The sequence below is a fragment of the Trachurus trachurus genome (genome assembly GCF_905171665.1).
Source record: "Trachurus trachurus genome assembly, chromosome: 23".
Classification (NCBI taxonomy): domain Eukaryota; kingdom Metazoa; phylum Chordata; class Actinopteri; order Carangiformes; family Carangidae; genus Trachurus; species Trachurus trachurus.
The window spans coordinates 12,201,150-12,228,138 of NC_139912.1; the positions used below are offsets into that span (position 1 = coordinate 12,201,150).

General features: G+C 41.1%; 1 protein-coding gene across 3 annotated transcripts; it reads right to left on the reverse strand.

The window, feature by feature from the left end:
- Nucleotides 1-255: 255 nt before the first annotated feature.
- LOC311006407 (proline-rich protein 5-like) lies at nucleotides 256-15,276 on the reverse strand. 3 transcript variants are annotated; one of them, XM_083999236.1, is made up of 10 exons: nucleotides 15,028-15,276; nucleotides 12,265-12,360; nucleotides 9,158-9,340; nucleotides 8,060-8,140; nucleotides 6,973-7,079; nucleotides 5,678-5,769; nucleotides 5,460-5,600; nucleotides 1,237-1,381; nucleotides 781-1,077; nucleotides 256-624 (listed from the first exon to the last, which is right to left on the reverse strand). In XM_083999236.1, exons 2-10 carry the CDS (start codon nucleotides 12,288-12,290, stop codon nucleotides 296-298), a joined length of 1,401 nt encoding a protein of 466 aa, XP_083855362.1. In that variant the 5' UTR covers nucleotides 12,291-12,360; nucleotides 15,028-15,276; the 3' UTR covers nucleotides 256-295. The 3 variants fall into 3 exon arrangements, with proteins under 3 accessions (XP_083855362.1, XP_083855361.1, XP_083855360.1); XM_083999235.1 differs by having other exon boundaries at nucleotides 9,158-9,343; XM_083999234.1 differs by having other exon boundaries at nucleotides 9,158-9,351; nucleotides 12,264-12,360.
- Nucleotides 15,277-26,989: the final 11,713 nt, after the last annotated feature.

Genomic DNA, 26,989 nt, shown 5'->3' on the forward strand with positions numbered 1-26,989 from the left:
CCAGTGCTGATGTTTCCAACACACCAAAAAGTGCCAAAATTAAATGTTTACTCCTCATCATGAGTAAAGACTTGTGTTTAGCGACATCACTTAAAAAAATATTCAGTTTGAAAGAATCCCCGATGATATGTCAAAACAGCAGGGGGCATCGCTGGGTGTGAGGAATGTCAGTATTGGCTCAGCATTATTTGCACACATGTGTCTCCTGAGATAAATGTGTGTGTGTGTGTGTGTGTGTGTGTGTGTGTGTGTGTGTGTGTGTGTGTGTGTGTGTGTGTGTGTGTGTGTGTGTGTGTCAGGCCACACTCTGTCTGCTGCTGTCTCTGCTGTGCGTCGACCCTCCAGAACAGCGTTGTGAGAAGTCCAGAAAGATGCCGTCCTGCTCCGGCTCTGAGTCCAAAGACTCCAGGGCGTGGTCCATCATGATCTCCGGACTGGACGACGGGCTGGGACCGGAGCTTGTGTCCTGAGCCAACACCCTGGCGGACGAGGGGGAGTCCCACACCTGTGTGTCCTCATGTGGGGAGGGCTCTGGGAGGATGCCTGGGGAGTGATGCTGTGGCTGAAGATGGTGGGGACTGTCTGCAACTCTGGGATGGGGGCTCTGGTTGGAGATCACAGTGTCTAAAGAAAAGAAGGTAACAAATAGTAGCTTATGAACAATAATTCTTTTTCAATTTAAAGTTTGATTTTAAGGTTAGAAATTCACACATGAGCAATAACATTTGTTCCTCTAGAAAGAGAAAACTTTCTAATCTTTAATCTTGTTCTGTTTCCTACCTGAAAGAGCAGCAGATTCAGTGGAAGCCGGGGATTGGTTGGCGAGACTGGATGTGCTGGTGTTACTGGTGAGGTTGGTGGTGGACTCGACCACAGAGCTGCTCTCCTCCACGCAGGAAGTCATCTCAGAGACCGAGTGTCGTCTGATTCCCGTGCCGCCTCCGACGGAAGCGTCCGCGTCATATTCCGCCACGGGGGTCAGCATGGGGACGTTGTAACTTTTAGACCGTACCACTGGATTTTTGGCAGCGGGGGAGTTGCCTGGTTTGGAGGGCCAGGGGCGCTGCAAACGCTTTTCTAAAGAGAGTGAGGGGGAAATTAAAATCATTCGGATTACTTTATGGTTGAAAACAGGCCACGGAAAACCTCAAGTACAAGAGAACACGTAAACATGGAAAATGTGGAAATTTTAACATCTGGAAGCACACACATGTTCACACAAACACAAACACACACCTAATAGGCAGGAGGAGCAGTGCAGATTGGAGGATCCATCTCTGGAATACAAGCCATGAGTCCCAAGGTACGGAGAGACCACCTTCTGGATGAGAGACTCCAGACGCAGGTAGTCGTCTGTGACACCTTTAGATTCATGGACACCCTGCATCAAACACACACACACACAAAAATACACACACAAACACAACGTTTTATTATCCACTAATTGCTACTTGGTGCTACTTTGCTACTTGGCTGGTGGTAATGGAAACTTTAAAAACCATGAAAACATTGGCGGGAAGGGAGGAAGGGAGGAAGGAAGGAAGGAAGGAAGGAAGGAAGGAAGGAAGGAAGGAAGGAAGGAAGGAAGGAAGGAAGGAAGGAAGGAAGAAAGAAAGAAAGAAAGAAAGAAAGAAAGAAAGCTTTCTTTAACTGTATCATTCATACTCAAATGGTCTCAATCAAAGGTCTTGGAGAAAAAGTTTGCTGAATGTTAATATTGTTGTTGTGATAGCTGCTGATAACAGACACTATGCTTTTATACAACCCAGCCAGAGAGCCACATGAGTAAAATAGCCAAATCCTGATTCAATCTCTTGTATCAACTTGTATAAACATGGTGAGATAAGAAAAACAACACTGTTCAATTTAGATAAAGAGAGACAGACAAAACAAACTGATGTGACTTGGTCCAGTATCGACAGAATTCCAGTGTGGGAAGTGAACAATGGACGTAAACTTCACGATGAAACCCCACCACAAAGAATGTAAACTTTGCACTGTTATTTGTCATTCTAGGATCAAGCCTTTTACAAAGCTCCTCCGCGCATCAAGAATGATGAGTCCACAACATCTGAGCGGAGCACACTGACTGAAAATGATGCACATCCTCAGTGTAAAGAATTTAGTTTCCTGTGTGGTAAAGGTGTGGAAAGTGTAAGGGTGTAAGAGTGCATGGAGCTAAATGACCTTCGGAGAAAGAGTTCTGCTAGCTCAATTCTGACTTTGGGTGTGGCTCAGTTTCAGGTTGAATGAAGAATTTCCCATGCTTTTCTGTCTATATGTCTCCGCTGCAGAAAGTAGATCTGAATCAGACAAGGTAATGATCAGATGCATGACGCTTGGAAATATAGCACGAATCGGGCCAGTGCTACAAACTGTCATCATCTAATAGTTCAAAAGTTGATCACGTAAGCTAACCGTCCCACAAACACAAACATCATGTTGTTTTTCTACCACATTATGATGAATGTAAATGTAATATTTGTTCTCTTGGTTCTGGTTCTGGTTTGGTCTCCATTGAATATCTGGTATTGATCAGAGCAGCTTTAAGGACATGGCTGTGTTGGGGTCCAAGTTTTAGAATCACACAAACTCTGCTATAAAAAGATGAGTAAAAGAAGACTGGGAAATGGTAGCGTGAGCTTTTACAGTATAATCACAACCATTTTCTGTAATAGAATAAAAGAGGCTGTTCTCTCAGTGGGGGGAAGCTTGTAACTTTGGACTCATATCATCCAGCTTCTCTGTACAGTCACTCTGCATATGTGTAGCCCTCGTTGCCTTGGGTATTGTTTATTGATGGTTCCTCTTGTTTCATGGGAGCAACATAATCGTTTTCACACTGTCACCAGGAAACACAGGCTTCACATTTTCTTTCATCTCGGCAGCAGAGCTCAAACCCACTGTGCATTTCATGTTAATGCATTTTCAAGTAGATCACTTGCAAATAAATTACCCTCATAATCAAGATGCTGCTGTTTTATGAACTCGGAGCCAACAAAAAAAAAAAAAAGAGACACATTTGCAGTGTGAGAGGTTCAGGCTCTTTGTTTCTGTCTGGTTCTAGCCCCCATCTCCTGATGCTGCACTTCCTAGTTTCCTCATAAAACACTTTGAGAAGTTGGATTTTTAACTAATCCTCACATCGGTGTGATATGTCGCAGAATAACAAAGCAGAGATCAATCAACTTTCAATGCTCTGAATCATTAAGCCCTTGCACCAAAACCGCAGCACAGAAACAAACCACATAAATGGAGCAGACTTCAGTGAATTGGCGTCACAGCATACTAACAGAATGAAAGGGAAATTACTAACAGATGAAACAAGAAGTAGCAAACAGCCAACATCCAATGTTGAATTTAATCTCTCACAGACTTCTTTCTCAGCGGCCATGTCTGCTTTCACATCCCAAACTCTACCTGTTTTTCTCTTCCTCTTTCTCTTGGTTTTGTGACCATCGGAGATGAACAAAAAACTGAAAAACCAAAAGTGCACTGAAATACATATCTGTACACAGTGCACAGAACATGAAAGCAAATATAGCCTATCCTTTTTTCTATTTGTGTCTTTTTCTTCTTCTTTTTCTTTCTTTTTTTTTTACTCTGTTTGAGTCTGGGAGCAGCAGATTTGGGTCAATGAGTCTCCACAATGACGTCCAAGCTAACACAAACACACACAGAAACACACAGACTGACAGTTTACACACCCAGACACACTTGAGAGCACATTTAATCCACTTTACTCACTCCCTGACCCAAATCCTGCCTCTGACCAATACATTTCTAAGTTTAAAGCAATATACTGAGTTTCTGGAAAATTGGCCTACAGGTTAAATGTTAGGTGTCCACACCATAATCATCCTTTAATCTCTGATTGGTTGGACCACAGCTCAATAAACTATAGAGGCTGCCGCTTAACTTGTAATCCTTCAGGAGCCGAAGGTTGCTAAAAAGAAAACAAACTGATGAATGTGCTTTTAGAGTCATTGCTAAACAAGTTTCTACATAACCTGCTTCCTTTGCAGGTTACTCAGTAGACTTTCCGAGATAAATTGAAGCTTTTTCTGCCGTTTTTTAATGTTGTGATTTTTGTCTCTGAGGTTCAATGAAAAGTAATTTTATCACACTCTCAATAATAAAAGAACATGAAACTGTAGCGTATGGTAATCCATTTCATATTTTCTTTCGGTGTCTTACTAAGATATTTAGTAAAATATTTAGAAATGACCTAAGTGTGCACTCTTATTGTAAGATTTGTGTTAGTTAACTTTGTTTTACATTTGCCTATAAGCTTTCTTTACACCAGTATAATTGCACTTCATCTTGATCAGCAATTCAAACTAAGGATGCTGTGGTTATTTGATGTTCTCTTTTTCATGTTCCTTTTCTTCTTTTCTTCTGTACTCAGAAACAAAACTTTCTGTTATCTTCTCAGAAATGGAGCACTGTGGCACTGTGTGGCAGTGGTTACAAAACTATTTCTACTTTTGACACAAGTTATGAGCACTTCAATAAAAAAATGTGATATTCTCTTTTGAATTATCTTTTGCGCACTGCTAAAACTGCACAGCATTAACTTATACAGTTGAAAAGTATCATGAATGTACCCTTCAACAGTGAAATACAGATCAAATAATGGATAATAGAGCTTTTTATTTTTATTTTGAGAAATAAGCAGCGTCTTTACCTGAAAACCAAATACTGTGGTAGTACGAAAAGCAGAAAAACACCACAGTTCAATGACAAGTAAACAACTCCTTCTGTTCCCACAGGAAATTAAGGTAATGGACAATTTACTGTGTGCAGCTGTGCGTCACGACACAGTGGATGAGTAACTAAACCAAATAAAACTAGTTCAGTTATATATGTGTATAATTATGTGAAATTATCCACAGGGGACATATAAAGGTCTCTGTGGCCATTACTTTATGAACAAGACTCTCTGCTTCATTATGAATCTACATTATAACAATGACCACATAGCTAATGAGGTCTGATAAGCTCTGTTCATAACTGACTTGCTGCTGTTCTTGTGCGGACGCTGCAGTTTTAATGACTGCGTAATTCACACAAGCAAACAACACACACACACACACACACACACACACACACACACACACACACACACACACACACACACACACACACACACACACACACACACACACACACACACACACACACACACACACACACACACACACACACACACACACACACACACACACTATATAGACAGTGCAGAGGGTACAGAGTGGTCATGGGAAGACTGTGCTCTGTGTTCACACTGAGATTACTTCCTGTGAGATCCCTTTGCAGAAAAATAACCTCAACCTCTTTCCCCATCTGTTGTCAGTTATCCTCTTCCTTCACCCCACATCAGTCATGAATGTATGTCTGACAGTGTGTGTGGATGATGCAACAAGAGAGGCTTTGTGTGTGTGTGTGTGTGTGTGTACCTGTAGTATTAGCAGCATCTGTATGATAGAAGGAGGAACTCTGGCTCGGGGTCGAGCGAGAGCCTCGTCCAGTTTCAGGTTCAGGGTGATGATGTTCCTGAAGTGGAGCAGAGCCAGCTGACGCACTGACGGCTCCTTTCCCTGAAACACACACACACACGTCAATAACAGAGTTGTGTGAGGAGAACTTTGTGAGTGTGTAAATTAGGTGTGTGTACCTGTACAGGGTAGAAAATGGCCTGCAGCATGGACAGGACATCACAGAAGAAGAAATCCCACGTGTCAGCCAGAGAGTCCAACAACTTCTGACCTATTTGACACAATTAGAAAATGAAAGAGTGCAGCAACAAGACTTTTATGCACTGTTAGAGGAAGAGATTTAAGTCTACTCTATATTTGTGTGGCTGTCTGTCTCATACAGATACACACACGTGATGCCACACCCTGTCACACCCTGTGTAAACTGCCCGGTGTACCTTGAAATGTCTGTGTGCTTCTCTGCAATGGAAAACTGTAAACAACTGTAATATCAAAGATGACTTGAAAAAGAGAGTGCTCATTGGGCTTTATCAGTTACTGAGATAATCTAACACAATAAAAGCATTTGTACCGGTAGTACTGTACTGCTCACTCATCTTCTGTGATATTTCAGATTAGATTCAGATTATCAGATCCTGCATTGAGCTGTGTGATTGATTCATTATTTGACAGAAACAGCTAATGGGGGATAAATCCCTGAATGACATTAGGTCCACGGGTCACTCTGGTCCTGAGAATGAACTACAGCACTGCTGATTGAGCCAAAACAAAGAGTCTGTGAGTCACTGTGGTTTCTCTTGTCTATTATATCTCTTCTCACTGACTCAATGTTGTGCGATTGACGTAAAGCCTCACTTCCTGTGAGTGAAAATGTGTGTTTTATAATTTCGGAGGTACTTCAAATGAAGGTCACACGTTCACCACAAAAGACAGAGCAAAATAATTTTCGTGCTGGTTGTTCTCATCTATTCAAGTTGTCTCTTTCACTATGATTGTGTGTCTGTGTGTGTCTATGTGCATACAGGTGTGCACTGCAGAAAAAGGTGTGATGATGGAGAGATTAAGCCCTATCTGTTCTCACTGTGCAAACTAGGTAGTTAAATGGTTAACTCTGCATCTGAGATTTTGGTCAATTATTATTTCTGCCTACTTTGAGATAAGATGTCTGAGCGTTCATGTCTGAGTTTCCCTGAAATGAATCATTCCCAGGAATGTTTCTAATCAAAGCATCAGAAATCTGAAGTTCAGGATTCAACAACAGACCTTTTCTACCCCTTCAGATGTTATAATCAACTTTCAGACATTTCCTTCAAAGCAATATGTAGCAAAACAAGCAATATGGGCGTTTAACCTCTGAAAATGTGTTTATTTATGTTCATATGAGAATAACTCCTTAACCTCCTAACTTTATATTTGCACAAAATTATCTTTCAATATAAATATACTACTATTATATGTGTGTGTTAATGTGTACCTTCATAGAAGCGGATCTTGTCTCGTAGTATGACCATGCCTTTAGTGAGCAGCTGGTTCTGAAGGTACTCAGTAAAGAAGGAGCCCAGCTCTGTCTTCAGCAGCTGCCTGCAAAAAAAAAAAAAAAAACTGCTTATGAGTGTACACATATGCAGCGTCTGGCAAATCCCCACATACACACATAAACCATCACTGACACATCCAAGGGCTGAACATGAAGCAGAAGTAATGAGATTGTGTGTGCAGGCTGCAGTGTTTAAACTGCAGCAGACTCAGGAAATGAAAAAAGATGTTCGCACTGAAAACAAAGGCTAGGCAAACATCTGAAGCCTTCAGCAACAGGATTTTACACTGATTGCCAGTTAACAAAAACATAGAGTACAGATTTGTATGACAGCTCGGCTGCTGTTATTACAGCGGGGGGGAAAAGTTGACCCTTCAATCTGCGTGGCACACAAAGCAACACTGAGCAAACAGAACATAATTGGAGGCATAAAATTTTAATTTAACAAAATGTCTCTTATTAGATACGGAACACATCATGATTACTGCTGTGTGAAGATGTATTCACTCATCCATTGCAAGTATTGTGTGTGCATGTACTTGCATGTCTCATATAGTTTGTAATATTTACTGTACACAATTGCAGTCCTGCATCCACAGCCCACAGCTACACTGTATTTAAACACTAAACACACAGCAGTGACCCCTGTGTAACCCCAACCTGTCACGTCCCCTCTTCAGGTGTTTCTTATTCACTGGACAGCACATAGTCAGGAACACATTACCTATGGTGCAGATGAGAATGATGCCACAATAATAACTGTTAAATGTGTTAATGTTTCAGTGGTGGCTAAATTTAGCATGCTGAAGCTGCCACTGTGTGTATACAGGAGAAAGAGTGTTTGTGCCTGCAGGAAATCTGCAGCTACAGTGAAATTACAGAACAAAACACTATAATTTAGTCATACATCCTAAAATACAAACCAGCTCGAGCTAAAAATTCAGCGCGCTCGTGTGAAAGTCGGCAGGAGAGGAAGAAAAACAGACAAATAAAAAACAGATGGATGAAGAGACGCGGCACTAACCTGACACCTTCATTCAGAGTGTAGAGTTCATTTTCTCCCAGATCCTTCCTCTGGAAAACGGAAATCACTGCATTGTGGATGCTGAAAAAAAAAAAAAAAAAACAGGGAAGCATGTATGGTTAATTTTACAAAGACTAATAAATATGCTGTGACAAAATTTAAAAAAATGAAAATTATAAAGTTTAGAAAGCTAAAAGTATAAAGTAGAGCTATAATACAAACAACTTGAGTGTGGCATTTGTTCTGATGTCATGACGTTTGGCGGCAGTTATCTGCTGATACAATTTGGAGTCACCAACATTTACATGAGCAGCTTTGACCCTGATCATGACGTTTTTTAAAACAAGGCTCAAGGCTCGCACGCACTCATATGTGAGTACAAATAACACAGAAGATAAACCCTGCATAAGTAAGTACAGTAGAAAATAAAACAAACCATTTTAAAAAATCAAAAGCAAAAAACAAATACAACAAAATCTAGAGTGTAAACAAAGAAGAAAAAACAGCAAAAACAAAACAAAACAGAGGTGTGAAATATAAAAGGTCAGAGAGGGCATGAACTCATCTCACTGTAGGATTCGGCCCAGCTCATGTGGTTAATGCAGCCTTCCATCCACACAGCAAACAGAGAGAGAAAGCTCTTGCTTTCCACTCTGAGCTGTATAGTTTCAAATAAAGCTGAAAAACCATAAAAATAACCAGAGAAAAGAGAGAGAAGAGCCGGGGAGAAAAGAATCTATGAGGCAGAATGATATAAAAAAAAAAGTGGAGTGAAAGATGGATGGAGGTAAAGAGAGATGGTGATGGACCCTGAGGGGAGCGAGACAGAAAGAGTTGATGCTTATGTGCGTGCATGTGCGTTAAGGTTCCTATTCATAGCATGAATAATGGCAGCGATGCAGCTTTCTTCTGGTGATGTTTATTCCAACATGACATCGCCAGTGAAAAAGACACGGACCCCCCATTAAAAAACATGTGTGTAAAAATAAGCATGAGAGCTTGGGAGCATTTTCACATTCGTAAAGTAAATCTCCATGGCTGACACTTCACACTTTGTGGGAATAAACATGTCAATCTGGCTCCAACACCAACACCGACCTGTTCCAGGTGGCGTTGGCCCCGGCCCTCCTCTGCTGGGTCCCTTTGTCCTTGCTGCACTCCTCCGTCAGCCCCCCAGCTGTTCCTCCCTTCTCCCCTCCTCCTCCTACAGGGCTCTTCGCCTGAGAGAGGTCGGTCAGACTGGAGGACGAGCTGCTGCCCAACCTTAGTTTGCTGTGGAGACTCCTCGAAATCCAAAAGGAAGAAAGAGAAAATAGAAACGATAACCAAAGAGCATTTACAACAAGGAACAACACAGATGTGGAGGTTAAACACAGTAGTAGCTGTTTTCAAAAGCTTGGGGTGAAAAAACCTTGATTTCTATTTTAAAATCATTTTCCATAATGTAATTTATTGGACTGAGGAGCGACTTATTGAGGTTTTAGACAAGCTGGTGTACGACACTGCTGTGGAAACATCCAGTAGTGAGACAGGTGCACTCAGGAGAACTATATGGGGCTATATCAACCTGAAGGAGGAGAGAGACAGATTGAAGAGGAAGAGGAAGGATGATGTAAAAGGGTGGGGTGAAGGGAAGTGTGGGGGAAAAAAAGCAGAAAGCGGAGCAAGGAAGAGAGATTGACGGAGCAGAGACACGACAAAGACAAGAAAGAAGTGAGAGGAGAGGAGAAGCGTAAAAAGAAGCACGAGAGGAGGGAAGATGCCATAAATATTCAGACAACTTCCAAACCACAAGTCAGTCAGTCAGTCAGTCAGTCCCGGGAAATGAAAGAAATATCAACAGTGTTTTCAGTGTGGGACTGAGATGATGCTGTTTCTGTCTCAAAATAAACTAAATTCATTGAATTTTGGGATTGTAATCACATGGATGTTGTAGAAAATTGTAGAATTTAACTTTTTCAAAAGAATCAGAGATAGATTTGATTTTGTGTATCACGGTCAGAATGAGATTTCAGAAAGTTGAGGGCAACAGTCAGCCCCGGGTCAAGTTATGGTGCGCTACAAGGGAATACACACACACACACACACACACACACACACACACACACACACACACACACACACACACACACACACACACACACACACACACACACACACACACACACACACACACACACACACACACACACACACACACACACCATACATCTCAAATATGCACCCTCATAAGTGCAGAAGAACAAACATGCTCAGGGGTAAACAGGAAATTGAGCGATGGAAAATGAAACTAGTGTAAAACTGCTAAATATGCCATACTGTAAATGTGTTTTCAGTAAGTGAGATAATATCATCTGCAACAACTTTGATAACACAGGTGAACCCTTACCAAGCAAATATAAATTTTTCCCAGCTATTTAAAGATGAGGTTTGCTATTTACTTGTATACTGAGATAGAAATTTTAATCTATTTTGAAGGTTTGAGCTATTATTGGCTACTAAAAAGATGTTTGAACAGCACACATAACCACATCATCATGAAAATAATACATAGCTTAAAAGTTTTTGAATTATACAACTACTATGTATTTTGCACATACAGGTAAGCATACAGTGAATGTGCACAGTAGAAAACAGCTGTTGTCTCTACAGTCCAACGCATGGAAATTAATTTATAAAAGAAAATTGAGAAAAGATGAAAACACACATCATCCCCTCTCAAACACACAAACTCTTTTACATGATGTACTTACTCAAGTAACTGAAAAGGTACCACATATCCCCACTCCATGAGTGTGTGTCACACTGATCTGAGCAGGTGGATGAAGGAGAGGATAAAGACACTGGAGGAGAACAAGTGTCTTTGTCCTCCAGGTCTCTGTTTCACTTTTTCACGTGCTCCTTCTCTCTTCTCTCCCTTCTTGAATTCCTCTACCTTTCTACTCTTCCCTTCCTTCTTCTCACCCACTCTACCTCTCTTTCTCCTTCTCCCTTTGCCAGTCTGTGCCAGTCGGTGGCCATGTGACCCTGTGAGCTCCTGTGCCAGGCGAACAAAGGAACCCTTTGAGGTTCAAGAGCTGCCAAATGGGAGGGGAAGGATTTAAAGGTGACACACATTTCACTTCCTTTCTCCTCTGTGTTTCTCTGTGTGGGGCCCAAGACAGATAGAAGCTGTATTTAAGCTGCTGACCTCAATCACAGATCACTGTTCATTATTCCTTTATTTATACTATAGATTCAGTTTGGTTTTACTGCCATCTGCACTGGAATTATTTGCTTTTCCTCTTGGATTTCAGTACATTTAATTATCCATGCCCGATGAACACTGCTCACATGGATGGAATTAACTGAAGTGAACTTAACTGAATTTGGACATAAAAAGCAAAAGAGAGGAAGAAGTGGAAGGAGAGAAAGTTCGGATGAGAAAAAAGAGGGGATGGAAAATCGTGGGCATGTAAAAGAATATGGCAGGGAGGAGGAGAGACAGTGTGTGTATGTGTGTGTGTTGTAGGTCCGTCTGTCAACCTGGATCTTAGTTCAACTCCACATAAATAGGTCAGTGTGAGAAACAGGAGCCCTGGGCTCAGTCACACACACGGGGAGACACACTCTCACACATACACACAGACACACACGCGCGCACACCGCTCATGTCAAAGTGAGAGTGTTTCCAAATTCTCTCAGAAAAGAAGGTGCAATGTTGTACCTCATGCCACTGGATCTACTGACAATTCGGTCAGTCGCTTGTGAAAAATAGATGAAAAAAGAAGCAGAACATGAAGGGACTTGAAATAAACTGTAGGGTTGCAAAAAGTATCTAGAGGCAGCCCCTCTGCTGATGAAAACATCAATTTATTTCTGGATTTGAATGAGTTAAAGGATGTGGATTTAACCCAGAAGTTAGATACTTTTTGTTTTTGGCTCAGAAACAACGGGAAGAGTTGAGAGAGAAAAGGCTGTGGTCTAATTACTAAACAAAGGAGGATAAGGGGGATGTTTGCATGAATGAAAGAATGAATGAGGTCATTCAGGAATGTGTGTCTATGTGTGTGTGTTTCACTTTCATCCATCTTTGTCCTTCCCAAAGGACTGGGACAAAGAGAGAAAAGGAAAAAGGAAAAGTATTGGAACTGCAGAGAAACTCCTGCATGAATGAGACCTGGTGGTTGCAGTGTGTGTGTGTGTGTGTGTGTGTGTGTCCTTACCTCCTGAATGAGCCCTCTCGTTCCATGTTAGTCTTGACAGACAGCTGCAAAACTAGTGACCGTCCAGTACTTGCCACCAACCAAACCAAGCAGCATCTGAAAGCGAGAACCAACAGAATGACTGGTCTGGTTGAGAGCATCCTGTGACTGTCGTCAGGTCTCATCATGTCAGAAACAAACTTTCACTTCTGGAACCCAGGAAACAAACAAGCGAAGCTAAATACAAATAATGGACACGATTGATTTTCCAGACTGAACAGATGTTTTTTCTCTTACGTACAATAGAAATGCCTGGTGCAGTTTTCATTAACTGTTTGGTTTTACCTGCTTCAGGGTCCTAGTTCTTTTAACATTGTCAGTAAAAAAAAGAAGCACTTTTCAATTAAAAAATGTCAACTGTGGAAAATCACTGGAATTTTTTTTTTTTTTTTTTTTTTTCGGAAAACAGGCCTCAGTTAATTTTGACCAACCTGGAGAAAATCAACATGCTATTTTCTTCACTTGGAAGGTCTTGCAGAAAAAGCCAGAGAACAGCGTAAAGGTGAAACCACAAACATCCACCTGATTATTGTCCTATTTTTGCATATAGGTTAACGCCTGAAACAGCTCTCATGCATCGGCTGCTGATCATGTACCATGTTTTTCTATGTCTGCGGTTGAGTTTTGCAAAATAAAAAAAAATGTCATTTGTAAAAGATTTCGCAGTTAAAACCTGCAGCTCACTCTGGTTTTATTAGGCTGCTATGAATAGGATCTGAACTTTGTCAACTTTGGCTGATCTCAGTCATTGTATCAAAAAAAGACACTGGCGGCAGAACTGCACAGAGATAACCTTGTGGATCTGACCCTGGGGTGAATGGTGTTAAAAACAATACAGCACTTTTCACCAGGATTGTTTCAGCGATGGAAAACATGAGACCTTGTCATAACTTGACGGATTCTTTAATAGCTTCAAAAACAAATCCACGTTGTTAAAATATAAGATGCTGGGATATGCCAGTGCTCTATAAAAGTTGCAGTTAAATTACAGTCTTCAGACAGATGCAGTCGACTCACTCGAGACAGACAAACAGGTGTCTAGGCTATACTCACCGTCTGGCTAACAAGACAGTATTCTAATCAAATTACAGCAAAGTGGTTGAGAAAGACATCTGATCCTACCACAACCTCAAATGCCCCCACATGCACATTCGCTCTGTCTCACACATGCACACACACACACACACCGACAGAATGAAACACTATATATGAGGCAGGTTTGTGGTACAGGGCCAAATGGGGTAAGGCTGATGCTTCCTCATGACCTATATCCTGACCAGAGCATTTTTGCTCCTTGTTTTTCTTTTTTTCTTGCTCCACAGTCGTGTATAATCACTGGTGAAATATGCAACATTAACATGTCTGTGAATTACAGTGATAGTTTTAGATTACTGATTACTGAGCAAAGCAATCACCGAAACTGCTTAATTATCACTATCAGGGCAATCCTCATCGTCTGTTTAAATTAAAATAGTGTTGTGTGTGTGTGTGGCTGCTCAGCCTGTAATGACTCTCCAGTCAGACTGTACTTCCGGGAAATTGTATTTGTCGCTATGCAATATAAACCATGATCTAATGCAGTCTGGCGGCTGCAGTAAATAGACAGTAACCAGTCCATCCATTCTATTCATGTGCATTTCTTACCTTGTTTTCTTTGTAAAGCACTTTGGACACCACAAATGTGCTCCTGACATAGATTTACTTGATCTGACAACGTGAAAATAACTTGGACCTTCTATTTGCAGCAAGCCTCCGAGCCACAGAAACAAGTCAAGGTGAACCTGCTCAGACAGGCTCATCTGAGACCACTTCCACTTTTTAAAGTTTGTGCATGGTAATATTACAGTCGTAACTCTGGATCTGTGGACGTCTCTGGCTCTCTGTGGCTCTGGTAAATCATACCTTGGCCCTGCAGCACATGCTTACTTAGTGTCTTTCTTAAACCTGCTTGCTTCAGGGCTCTTAGACAGTATGGATTATAGATTTGGGAATTTGAATGATTCTAATTCAGACAGATCTTCATTAGCAGATCACTCACACTATTTTTTCTTCTTAAAAAAAAAAAAAACCTGACTTCACTGATCACACAACCTCCTCCTCCTCCCACCTCTCTCTGAGCAAAAGACAGTTTATATTGTAAGTAGATATCAGGGACTCCACTCTTGAAAATTAACACCCATAATTTGCTTCAAGTGGTGGAAAGCACACACACACACACACACACACACGCACACACACACACGTACACACCATTCTGCAGACTGGCAGCAGGACAGGGAAATAACCACCCTGCAACAGACAAGTGCTAAAGTAAATGTCTTTTTGTGTCTTTGTAGCAGGTTTGTCTGCTTCACCAGCCTCACTGGCAGAAAACCAAACCACAGGCTGGAGGTCCTGCTGTAAAGAAGAAAAAAACACAAACCACTGGTGTGTGTGCGTGCGTGTGCGTGTGTTAACCCTGCCCTGACAAACACTCTGCAATGCACTATAAATCTGAGGACTGTAATTAGCCAGCTCCATCAATAACACTTAGTAGGAGAAAAAAAATCTCAAATTTCTTCATATCCTGCTATTAAAATGTTGATTTGTGTAAATTTAAAAAGTTAATTTTAGGAATTAAATGCATTTTTTTTAAACTTTTTTTTTATTGTCGTTCTCCATCATTATAAAACGACAACGTTTTTAGCTGAACTTTGGAGCTCGAGCTGATTGTATTATACTCACTTTTTCAGGCAGGAGACTTCCTCGCGCCGCTTTAAAGCATGTCCTGTGTTTATAAATCACTCAGTGGGACTGAGATATGTCTCGTGCTGCCGTGAAGACTCGCGGGAAGCGGGTGGGGGTCTCCACGCGGAGCTGAAACAGTCCACCGTCGTCAACGCAGGCGGCGGCGGCGGCGGCGCGTGAAGGCTGAGCTCTGCTGCGCACGTTCTCTCCAGAGAAGCGGAGAAGATCTGATCTGCCCGCGAGCTGTCAGCGCAGTCAGGACTGTCCGCGAGCGTCACACAGCAGAGAGAGAGAGAGAGAGAGAGAGAGAGAGAGAGAGGAAATGTGTGTGAGAGAGGGTTTGACGGCGGCGGTGTTATGTGTGTAGTGTGTGGGTGTGTGTTTGTGTGTATGTGAACATGAGGCTTTGTATAGGGGTCGATGGGTGAGAAATGTAGTCTATGGGAAGTCTTTGTGGTTGTCATGTGTGTTTGTGTTGAGTTTGTGATAACGAGGAGAATAAAGATCATGTCTGCTACTTCTGGACTCAGTGGAGTCCTCCATGTAGCCTACATCCATTATCTGAAGAATCAACAGGTTGCACATGCAGAAGTTTGAAGGCAATAACAAGAAGAACAAGTGTTTCTGCTACATAGTAAAGCTCAGGAAGTCAACTATTATAATATTAGCCACCCTAACCCTACCCTACTTCTTAATGTTACAATTGTGCAATATAATAAAAAATAAAAACCAATAGGCTACTAGTAGGTTTTCCTCACAAAATCGGGATGGTTCTAGAATTTGAGAGACAGGAGTAATCTGAAACTAATAATAGCTTCAATTTTATTTTAGAACCTCTCAAACCTAAGGACATTTACCCATCTATACTTATAGGGATGAAAACCACATTTAAGCACATTTTCTTCAGTACTGTAATACAATGTGTACTTGAACTTAAATCAAGTATTAGTTGTATTAGTATTAGCATTACTATTATATTATATAAAGGGGTAGTAAGAGATTTAGATAGGTTGCCATGGGGGGAGTATGATAAAAAATAAAGACACATAAATCTGCCTGTGAATTAGCATGTTATTTTATTTTGTGAAATGATTTGTTACTGCACTGGGACTTATAGACAACAATCAAACACAAAGCACCATCACTTCCAATTGGATTTGGATCAAATCAACACAGTAGTGGAACTTGGATTATGGCTAGGATTTTTCCAGTGCACAGTAAAGAAGCTGCATGTGTTCAAAGGTCATTCAGGACAGTCTTTAAGATTCATCCTTCGGGTATCATGAATGTTTGTATAAACTTTAATGGCAGTTCATCCAGTATTTGTTGAGATATTTCAGTCCAGACCAAAAGCGGTGGATTTACAAAAAGGAAGGAGCAAAGGAAGGAGAGAGAGAGAGGAGGCTGAATTCAAACTCCTGCCTGGACTTGGTGGTGTTTTAGTGCAGAGCAGAAGCGGCTTTGTAAGCTGGTTGAAAACATTGGGAGTCTTTGTTGGTAGCAGATTGGACTCGCATCATGTTTAATTCATAGTGAAATAATACACAGTCAGACCACTACATCAGCAGCAGCCCACTGAAAACACTGGAACTTACAGAGTGCTTTTACTGCCCAGGCCACTCAGCAGCAGCTCCATAGGCTTTTGTGTGTGTGTCTATGTGTGTGCGTGTTGTCACTTCAGAGCCAACTTGCATTTACAACTTATTAGCTCTGCCCGGCCCCATTAGCTGCACACAGTGTCTAATGTACAGACCACTACATTAACTACAGGGCTCGCTGTGTCGCACCACACAAACTAAACTGTGTCTGCAGAGACCACATGCATATGCAACCCTACTCTGCTGATAGTACACTTCCCCTCCTCCCCTACACACACACACACACACACACACACACACACACACACACACACACACACACACACACACACGCGCGCACATACACATGCACACACAATCTTTAGCCCTCACCCTTCCCTGCTCCTCCCCCTGTAATAAGGAACAGGTTTATAATAGCAAATTCTACTGTTCAAGGCCAGATTGTATCTTGAAGGTTCTCAGGACTATAAAATATAACACACACACACAAGCACCTGGAAAAACACAGCTTGCCCAGAGTTCACTAATCACTTAACATTATACAAACACAGTTACTCATATCTCTGAACACACGCACGCACGCAGACACACTTATTATGCATTTTTACACACATACACACACACACACATACATAGACGCAGTGGACATGCTCACAAGTATACAACCACATCAACCACGTTTGAATGTGTTGGTTGGTTTTTGGGGCTGTTCACTGCTGCAAAAGTGTTTTTGTGTGTTTGGATAATGTGCATCTGTGTATACTGGTGTGTATCTTAAGTCCAGGAAATACAGGCTGAACCCACTTTACTACACACACACACACACACACACACATAGAGTAACTGAATACGCCAGCATCGTGAACGTCCACATGAACTATGACTTGCATAACCTTCACAGTTATTAAAAATGTATTCAATAATAGCTCACAATTAAAACCAGTTCTAGATGAGATACTTTTATTAGTTAAATTATTGGATATGAGAGTTCATTTCCTGCTTGAGTGACAAGTATAAAGTTCTATACAAATCATGGAAGACTCTGCTCATATAAAATTATGATTGAAATTTATATCTGCACCAAAGTGTCAGTAAAAATGCTTTTCTGTTTCTCTTTCACAACCTCTCTCTGATATGTTTTTTTTTTTTTTTGCTGACAACATGCACTCTTACAGCAAGGAAGCTGTAGGTTAGTTAAAAAAAACCACAGCTCACACTGTTAAGAGTGTACAGCACTGTATGGGATAACGCACTCCGCTTATTTCCTTCACTCTGGATGTAACATCATTAGATAATCACAGGTGGGTGTTTGAGGTTGAACATTTTGGAAACCGTTGTGTGGTTCCTTGTGCGTATGAAACGACGTAAGCTCGCATCAGGATGAGTTGCTCTCGCTCGTCCCCGGTGTTATATTTCATTTCCTCTCCCACACACTCTTTAAAACTTTTTAGTTTCAGGTGATTTCATACAAGGTGGTGGTGGGGGGCTTCCCCTTACAGTGTGGCAAATAGGTCAACAGGGGAAGGTTCGGTGCCTCGCTCAGAGGCCCTTCAGCAGCTCCTTGTGACCTCCTGGCTGCTGGATGGATGGACGGACGGTGTGTAGAGATACACAGTGTTTGTTTGTGTTCAGCTACGCTCCAGCTCCTCTGGTCTATTTAAAGTCTAAACGCACACAAACTCACATCAGGTCGTCACAAACAAACCCACACGTACACACACACACGTTCACGACCACAGGTCTTTTTTTTTCTTTTTTTTCTTAAGTAAAAGAAATACACATGTACACAGAGGCAGCCATTTAAAAAGCTCTGCCCTGTTAATCTGGGCCGTGTAAACAGGAGCTGCTGCTGCTGCTCTCAGGCCACAGGAAACAGCAGCAGGAACCTGTAATGACTCCACTCAGGAGCCCACATCGCCACGGCGACGTGATTACACTAAACAGGCCAAGGTTGCAATATCATCACTGCTGTGTCCACATACTGTAGGGGAGGGATGGGATTTCTCTTAAATAGTCCAAGATGCAGGTGATTATCTTTCCTTTTCTTTGTTTTACATTGAAACACAGAGGAATGTGTCTCATGTTACCATCAGAACCAAACTATATAAAAACTCTATACTTTCTCTTTATACTAAAGTGACCAGACACACACAAAAAAACACCTAAAGGACTCTCAGACTGTGAGGAACTCTATTATCTGGTCTGATGACACCAGGATTGAACTGTCTGGCCTTAATTCTGAGCGTCACGTCTGGAGGAAGCCGGACACGATGCTTTGATCTTGTTGTCCTTCTCCTCACGGACTCTCTGGAGCTCAGCCAGAGTGACTGTGACAGGCTCTTGGTCACCTCTGGTATAACAAGATCCTGATTTCTCAGTTTCTCAGCTCCTGTTTGTTCCACTTGTTCCATTTAAAAGTTATGGAGGCCACTGTGCTCCCTCCTAACCTTCCCTACTGTAGATCTGTGCCTCAACACAGCCCTGTCTCTGAGCTCTGCAGCCTGTTCCTTCCTCCTTGGCTCTGCTATATGCATTGTCAGCTGTGACATCCTATATGAACAGGAAGTGCTTTTCCAACACAATGTCCAATAAATGTAATATATATCACAGGTGAATTCCAAACAAAGGGATGAAATATGTCAAAGATGTTCAAGAGAAATAGGAGGGCAACTGAGTTAGATTTCAAAGCTAGGGTGAATTTGCACATTCACATTTTGTACATTCCTTAACATCAAGGGGCAATGAGTGTAAGTTAATGAGAGAAGAAAATGTCAAAGAATGTAAATGACTTTAGCATGAGGCAGCAACATAAAATACGAGCAAGAAAAGGGAACTGAGAGCTCTGTGTGTCTCACATCTTCAAAACCCTTCCCCTCTTATGAGCCCAGACTCATCTAGAAACACTGTTAACGGCCCAGCTCCAGATCTGAGGTCAATAACGCTTCATTCAAGGGCATCTGAAGATGAAGTGGGGAGCAGCAGATGGATTAATGAGAGAGTCCATGTGTGAGGAAGGAAGAAAAGGAGGGAGAACAAGAAGGAAGAGACAGACACTTGACTCCTTGACTGTTTAGTAAACACACACTCAGCCCCTCATTAGGCCTTTATGGAAACTCTCAGTCAGCTAAAAAAAGATGATGGAAGAGATTTTTTTTTATCCATGTTTGCAATAATAAGAAAAATCAAGGACATCAAAGAAAATGTGACATGCTGATGAAAAGACACAGTTCCCATAAACACGTGAGATGGTGCCAAGTTAGCAAATTAGCAAATGTGAGAATAGTGTCATAAGTTACAATTTTATGCTGACCATAGCATACACTATACTATGTTTTGTTGGCATTGTTAGTATTAAGATCCAAATACTGCAATGTGCTTAAATGCTACATAAACCCTACATAAACATCTTGCTAACTGCTTCAGAGCTGATTATTATTATTGAAACATTAGTTGATGCAGCAGACTGCTGACCTGGCAGCAGCCTGTTGTAGTGGTTGTCTGGTGGATGTCTGAAGATTACATGCACTTTCAGTTTATGTCATCAGTGAACCACACGTCTGCAGCGTGGAGTAGAGCAGAGGTGGCAGTGTCTTCATACAGTAGTGGTGCTCCAAAGTTAAAATAGTGCAAATATTTGCCAATTCTAAAACGCTACATAAAATGAATTAGTAATGATTAGTATTAATTAGATAAAGCATCAGGTGGTAAAACATATTAAGTTGTGATGCATCAGTACTGTAGGTTCATACAGTAAAATGGCTCTGCAGCTTATTTCTTGTAACATTTACATAAACTGAAGCATAGAACAGGCTGTTCTCTCTGTCTGCAGTCTGTGCATTTGTACCTTCTCCCACACGCATGACATCCAAAGACCCCCCCCCCCCCCCCCCCCATCATCACCACCACCACCTCCCTCAGCATCTCTTCCCTCTCTCATTCGCCTTACCACCATCTCTCTGTGTTCCAGCGCTTTCTCAAGTGTCCTTTCATTCCACCCTGTTGAACAACAAAAAAGAAAAAAAAAACACTTGGTCATGACAACAGGCTGAAGTACCACACTCACGCACACACATACGCAAACCCTTATTCAAGGTAAAAATAGAGGCAGATATTATAGTTTCATTCAAATCCCTTCTTAAACATTTTATTGTGAAAGTCTAATTTTAATCACTTACTTTCTCAATTATTCTTGGGCCTTTTTTATTTTAGAGCTGTGTGTGTGTGTGTGTGTGAGCTCAAGTCCTCTGTTTCTGTTTTTACTATACACAATAAAGATCATGGATGATTAACTCGTCTTCAGTGCTCCATTAGGTGACCACCACTTAATCATTCACCTGTACTTCAGGTGTAACCACGGTCAGTGTTGTCCTCGGGGCCTCACAGTAAAGGGTAAATCCCACAATTCACAGCTCACTCAACAGGATCCCAAATGTCTGTAGTTTCCTGAAGCACGAGAGGGAATTTCCACACGTGAGTAAGTGTTCCAACAAAATACACAAGACACAGATATTCCTTTAATCTTCCTATGATGCAAAGCATTGTTTGAATCTATATGTGACCTTCAAGGAGACGATCATGCGTGGGTGATTTTTGTTTGGGGCAATGTCACACCTTGTTTATGCTGTTACAGTAGCAGCTTGTGAGTGTGAAGTTGTGGGTTTAGCTTCATCTCATAAATGTCACAATGCATGGAGGATAAATGTGACATCTGACAGAAAAGAAAATTAAGAGACAGAAAAGAGAAGCTTTAACGTTCATTTTAAATAATAGTGGTTACTTGGTGTTGCTTTTTAATGTGAGTGTGTTACAGGGAACACCTCTACATGCAAATGTTTTGTAGGTTCACCCTTGAATGACTGAAAATAAATCTCGTCACTGCAAGAAAAAAAATACAAAATACAAAAAGTGAAGCTCATTAAGGTTTTTTATCTGAAAGCCAAACAGTTTAGTTTATCAACACTGGAAAATTTGTTACTTTGAGGTATTGAGATGAATGAAGACAATTTTTTCAAACTGCATTTAACTTTTTGATATCCACATTTTTTACAGTGAAGTATTGGTATCAAAGCAGGAAAAGAGCTTGATGGAAATATATTGTTATAATCTACCGGTAAGTCTCTGTTTCCTTCCTCAGGCCTCTTTCCCTCTGGGCTGACCGTGTTGTTCTCATTGTATCCATAGTGACAAGTAATAAAGTCTGGATTCACACCTCACTACAAGCTGTTTCCTGATTGAGCTTGAAGCAAGAAGCTGTTTGGAAGGAGACCAAGTGTACAGACAGTAAATCCTTCAGGTCATAAATGCTCTGTAAGGACGAGTGCTGCGGCCGTGTGGAGAGAACGAGTACTGCAAGGACAGAGACACGACAACTGGAGTCTCTGTTGGTCAAAGAGAATGGAGACTGGGATAAAAAGTGACTCTTTTGGCTTTGGATACATGTCAGTCATGTAAAGGTGAAGGCTTTTGAATAAAACAAGGAGATCAATCCGTTAGAATAAAAAGATTGTGTCATCTGATTACCCAAAGCTCCCAAGAAAGGCAACAAAAAGATCAACTGGTTTTCAGTGGGAGGTGGTTAAAGCCTGGGGCCTTTCAGGGTCCCTGTGCCTACATAAGTTCTCTCCGGGGTTCTCCAGTTTCCTCCCACAGTCCAAAGACACTCGCATCATGTTGACTGATGACTTTAAATTGCCTACATACAGTTTCAGCCCTGTGACAGACTGTATGTACCCCACCCTCTCCCTCGGTCAGCTGGGATCGGCTCCAGCCCCTCGAGGCCCTGCATGGATAGGTGTTAGACAATGGATGGATGGTTTAACACTTCACTGAAGTCCAGTCACTTCTATTCATTTAAACAACTTTTATTTATTAAGTTTTTACAAATAAAGTAACAAATTTCATTGTATTGTAGCGCAAAGCGCAAAGTTTTTTTTTTTAATATGAAGCTTGAACACTCTATACTTAGTGCAAAACATACCATTAAAGGCTGCCGATGACTCCCTACATATGTTTTTTTTGTTTTTCTTTCATTCATTCATCCATGTGTTTTTTTTGTAATTCAACCACTTTTGTACAATGTCAAACATGATACAGAAAAATGAAACCACTGAATGAAGTCAGGTGCCGCTAGAGACATTAAAACTGCAGATAAAATGAGTGAGAAAAAAAAAATTAAATGTGAGAACAGAAACATAATCAACATGTTGAGAAAAAAAAAGTTTTCAGTAACAGTCGACATCATTCCACAGGAGGAAGCTACAAGAAACAGAGAGGATGCACTAAATGAATCTGTGTTGTGTGTATGTGTGCCTTTGTTTTTTAGTTGTTTTTTTCATGAGGGCACTTTTACAGTAAAAAGCATAAAGGGTAAGCGAGTCCTGAACAGGTGAAAACTGTAAAACACCAACTGATCCTAATGCAAGTGCATAAAAACAACTATTGCTACACTGTATGTGTCACCAGGAAATGAATCCTATTCTCCCACTTGAACTTCAGGAAACTTCACAATAAGAGTGCCTGCATTGGAGAACTCTTGAGCCTTTCACAGTAAGAGCCCTCCAATACAACTCCAAGAGAAAAGAAATGAAAAGAAAAGAAAAAACACTTGTGCACCCACTGACCTCTACAAGCTTTAAAAAAATAAGAGTCCTCCAAACCCAACTGTAACCTCAGAGCTTGACGGCGTAACTTTAATCAATATTGAACGGCAGCCATTGCACAGAAGGCATTCCTTTCATAGTCATTATGTAGTAGAGACACAGCAAATTATTATCAAACTGCTACTGTGGAAATCATTTGAGGCTCAAGCAGCTGCAAAGTGAAAATCCAGGATGTTAACTCAACCAAAACAGCTCAAGAGAATAACAGTAGGTAATTACACTCTATTTTTTGTTTGTTTTCTTCTTCTTTTTTATTCTTCACCTCTGATGGTTCCACTGCACTGACAGCAAGTAAAAATGGCACTGAGTCGGTGGCATTGTTAAAAGATTTGACAGAATGGTTCATGACCAGAACTAAAGCAAAGTGGCTCAATGATTATTCACAGCTTCAACCAAACTTGCCTAGTAGTAAAAATGTTGCATTATTATTCATGAGAAAAATGGAAAATATCAGAAAAAAACAGGCAAAAGCAATGTTTTTTTTTTTTGTACAAACTTTACAAAGTAACCGTTTTGTAATATTTCTGATGTGAGTCCAGAACACCCATACCCAGCCAAAAAAAAAAAAAAAAAAGACAGAAAAAGACAGAAAAGACAGAATTCTAGGTTTCTAAGTGAATGTCAAAGTTTGTACCAGATATGTTTCATTTGCAGCAACAAATGAAAACGAGAAAACAGGACTGGGTGTCGAAGGCCTTGAATCTACAACCTCATTATCGCAACTATCACTATCACTTTCATCATTTCAACCACCATCCTCACTACCAGTACAATCATCATCATCATCATCATCATCACCACCACAACCACCATCACGATGCTCACAGTCATTTTTAAACAACCACCACCACTTAGATTTTTGGCTCCTTTGACCCTATTGGTGCAGCTTTACAAACATACAGTGGTAATAGGAGTGGATGAGACAATATTCATACCTTTTGCAGACATGTTTGTTTTTGCTTTTCCTCCATATAGCAGCAAATTTTCACATGAGAATCAAACCTGTTAAAAAGGACGGCATAGTGCTACTGGCTTCATAAATGCTTTTGATCATAACAGGAGAATACATGTTACATTCAATTCACGACACTTAAATTCTCTGGAAACGTATCATTGCCAATCAGCTTCTTGTTCCTGTGTGAAATCACAAAAAAACAGTTTTGGTTCATTTCTATATCTATTTATTTCTGTTTCTTGTCTCACTGGTTTGAAGTGGGTAGGACTTACTGTAGTTAGGAAAAGGTGATGTCACATGTCAAACCACACCCACACAACTCCAATGAAGCAGATTTAACATGTTAGATTACTGTATCTCTATGGAAACTGTGAATGATCACCATTTGTTAAAAAACGTTTTTTAATGAAGCGATCAGAATCAGTCCTTTGCACTATTTCACACCAGAGCACTGCTATTGAGCATTTTAACCGTGCTTCTTTGATTTCTTCTCATTTCACTTAAAAGATTTTTTGAAGTTAAATTTTGCAATAAAATCTGTCTGTCTCTAGAGCTTAAAATGAAAGTATCACTGTATTAATGCATCCTCTCCTCCTGACTGTATGCTGCACCTGGGCCAATGCCTCTAAAGTACAGAGTGGTCCAAGCTTCAAATACAATCTTCAACACCTCCCTCCATAAAACTCAACCCCCCCCTCCCATAACCCTCTCTCATATCTACATTTAAAACCCTGAAAATGGCACTGATAAAGAATCACCTTCTCTCCATCTTTCATCCTCTTGGTGGTGTAACCAGCCTTACACGCTGTCAGGCTCCACGCCTGCTTAAAACACACAGCAATGGGCCTCACTTCAAAAAAAGGCAAACAACACTGATGTCAAACGGTGGCCTGATCCAGTTTTCAGTGGTCGAGTCTCACCGGTTGACACGGCGGCGGTGGAGAACGGGTCAATTCGTCTTTCTGTCAAACCAAAAGTCCTAAATCATTCCACAAATACAGTTTTTCATCTTGAGGAATAAAACAACCACGAAGCCGCCACGGCAAAAACACAGCTAACAACGACAGATCAGCAGATCACCACTGACTTCCGAAGCGACACCTCACAACTCTAAACAGACTCTGTGCTTTCTTTCACCCAAGTCCTCGACCCCCCCGACAAAGAAGCAACAGGAAGGATGCAAGGCACTAGTAAGCACCTCCAGTACTCACTGGAGGTCCTGGGGAAGGGAGGGGGAGGGGTCAGGGGGAAGCATAAGAGCGAAAATAAAAATAAAAGACAGACTTTTTTTTTTCAAGTACATTAAAATGGACACCATTGGTTTATACATTCACATTCATCTAACAAAACCAGGGGAGAAAGGGAAGAGGAGGGCTATTTAAAGTGTCTGATATATAAGTACTGTATTAAGAAAAAAATAGCTAGCATTACTTTATTATCTAAATATCAACTATCCTGCCGGTTTGTCTTTATAATTGGGCCTGGAGGTCAGTTTCAACTTTCAATTCAATCAGTTATAAAGATGAACTGAAGCTGCAGTTGATTAGTTGTTGGTAAGGCATTTGTTTTTGGAGTGTGTCCTCAGGAACTGGATGTAAGGACGTTTATTGAAAAGCGGGGAGTTTTCAATTTTCACATTTTGATGAGAATCCGTTTGCAGAAAGCAGTGAATTGAAAGTGAAAGGACCCCAAACCGTTCTTTGTATGCTCATTTTTTTCTTCTTCGTTTTTTTTCAGTTTTTTCTTTTAAATCTGCGACATTTCACCCTAAAACTAATGTCGTCCAACAACATCTGCTAATAATAAACAACAATAATCACAGTGTTTCCACATCGAGCACCGATGTGTGTGTATAACAGGTCCATCGACAGAACACATTTTTGTTTCTGTTTCTTTTTTAAATAGAATAATAATCATTAACAACAATAATGATGATAATAATGTACATTGCAACCGTTTCAACCCAAACGTTGAAACCAGCTTAATGATGACACTAAGAACTGAGACATTAGTCTGTGAGTCTGATGTCCGTTAAACAGCTGCTACGCCTCCAACAATGTCTGTGTGAGTGTGAATATTTACATGAGTCTGTGCATGACTGTATGTATGTGTGTATCTGTATAGTATGAATATCCTGTGCACCGTGTGTGTGTGTGTGTCAGATTGCTAGCTGGGGGCGGCAAGCAAACCAAAACCCAACGAAACAAACAATAAAACAACAAAATGGAATCATCGTAGCTGACTTTCTAAAAAACAAACAGAAACTGTACAGGGACTCTGATATTATTCTGATAACAAGGCCACTTTTTCACGCCGAGTTCTCTCCTGTTTTGGGCTTTTTCTCGTTTTTGTTTTCTCCTCTAGAAAGGTTTCTGCTGTTATTGCTTCAAATGGCAACAGAGAGGCGGAGAGAGGGATGGAGGGAGAGGTGGAGTCGTGATGGTGAAGAGGTGGTTTGGCGTGCAGAGGAATCCGGAGTCCGTTCCAACACGCGTTCCTAAAGTAAGTAAGCGGTGGAACAGGAAACGGGCGGTGTCGGGGCTGTTATGACACACCAGCGCTCTCGTGTCTCTCCACCTTCACCTGCTCTCCCGCCTCCACCTCTCTCTCTCTCTCTGCTCCAACGGTTTGTCAGACCTGGGGAGGAACAAGACACAGGAAGTGACGGAGGAGTAGCCATCATGACTTCTTTTTTTTTTTTCTCAAAAGCTGACGAGTCACAGCTCCACAGAGCTGCACCTGCTCTC

Bases quoted from the DNA above. Each gene is read 5' to 3' on its own strand.
- LOC311006407 (XM_083999234.1), bottom strand. From the start codon at position 12,290: ATGGAACGAGAGGGCTCATTCAGGAGG. The intron at 7,080-8,059 runs GTTAGTGCCGCG...TTTTTTTTGCAG, and splicing joins ACTCTGAATGAAGGTGTCAG to GCAGCTGCTGAAGACAGAGC. The intron at 1,382-5,459 runs GTACACACACAC...TGTTTGATGCAG, and splicing joins AGATGCTGCTAATACTACAG to GGTGTCCATGAATCTAAAGG.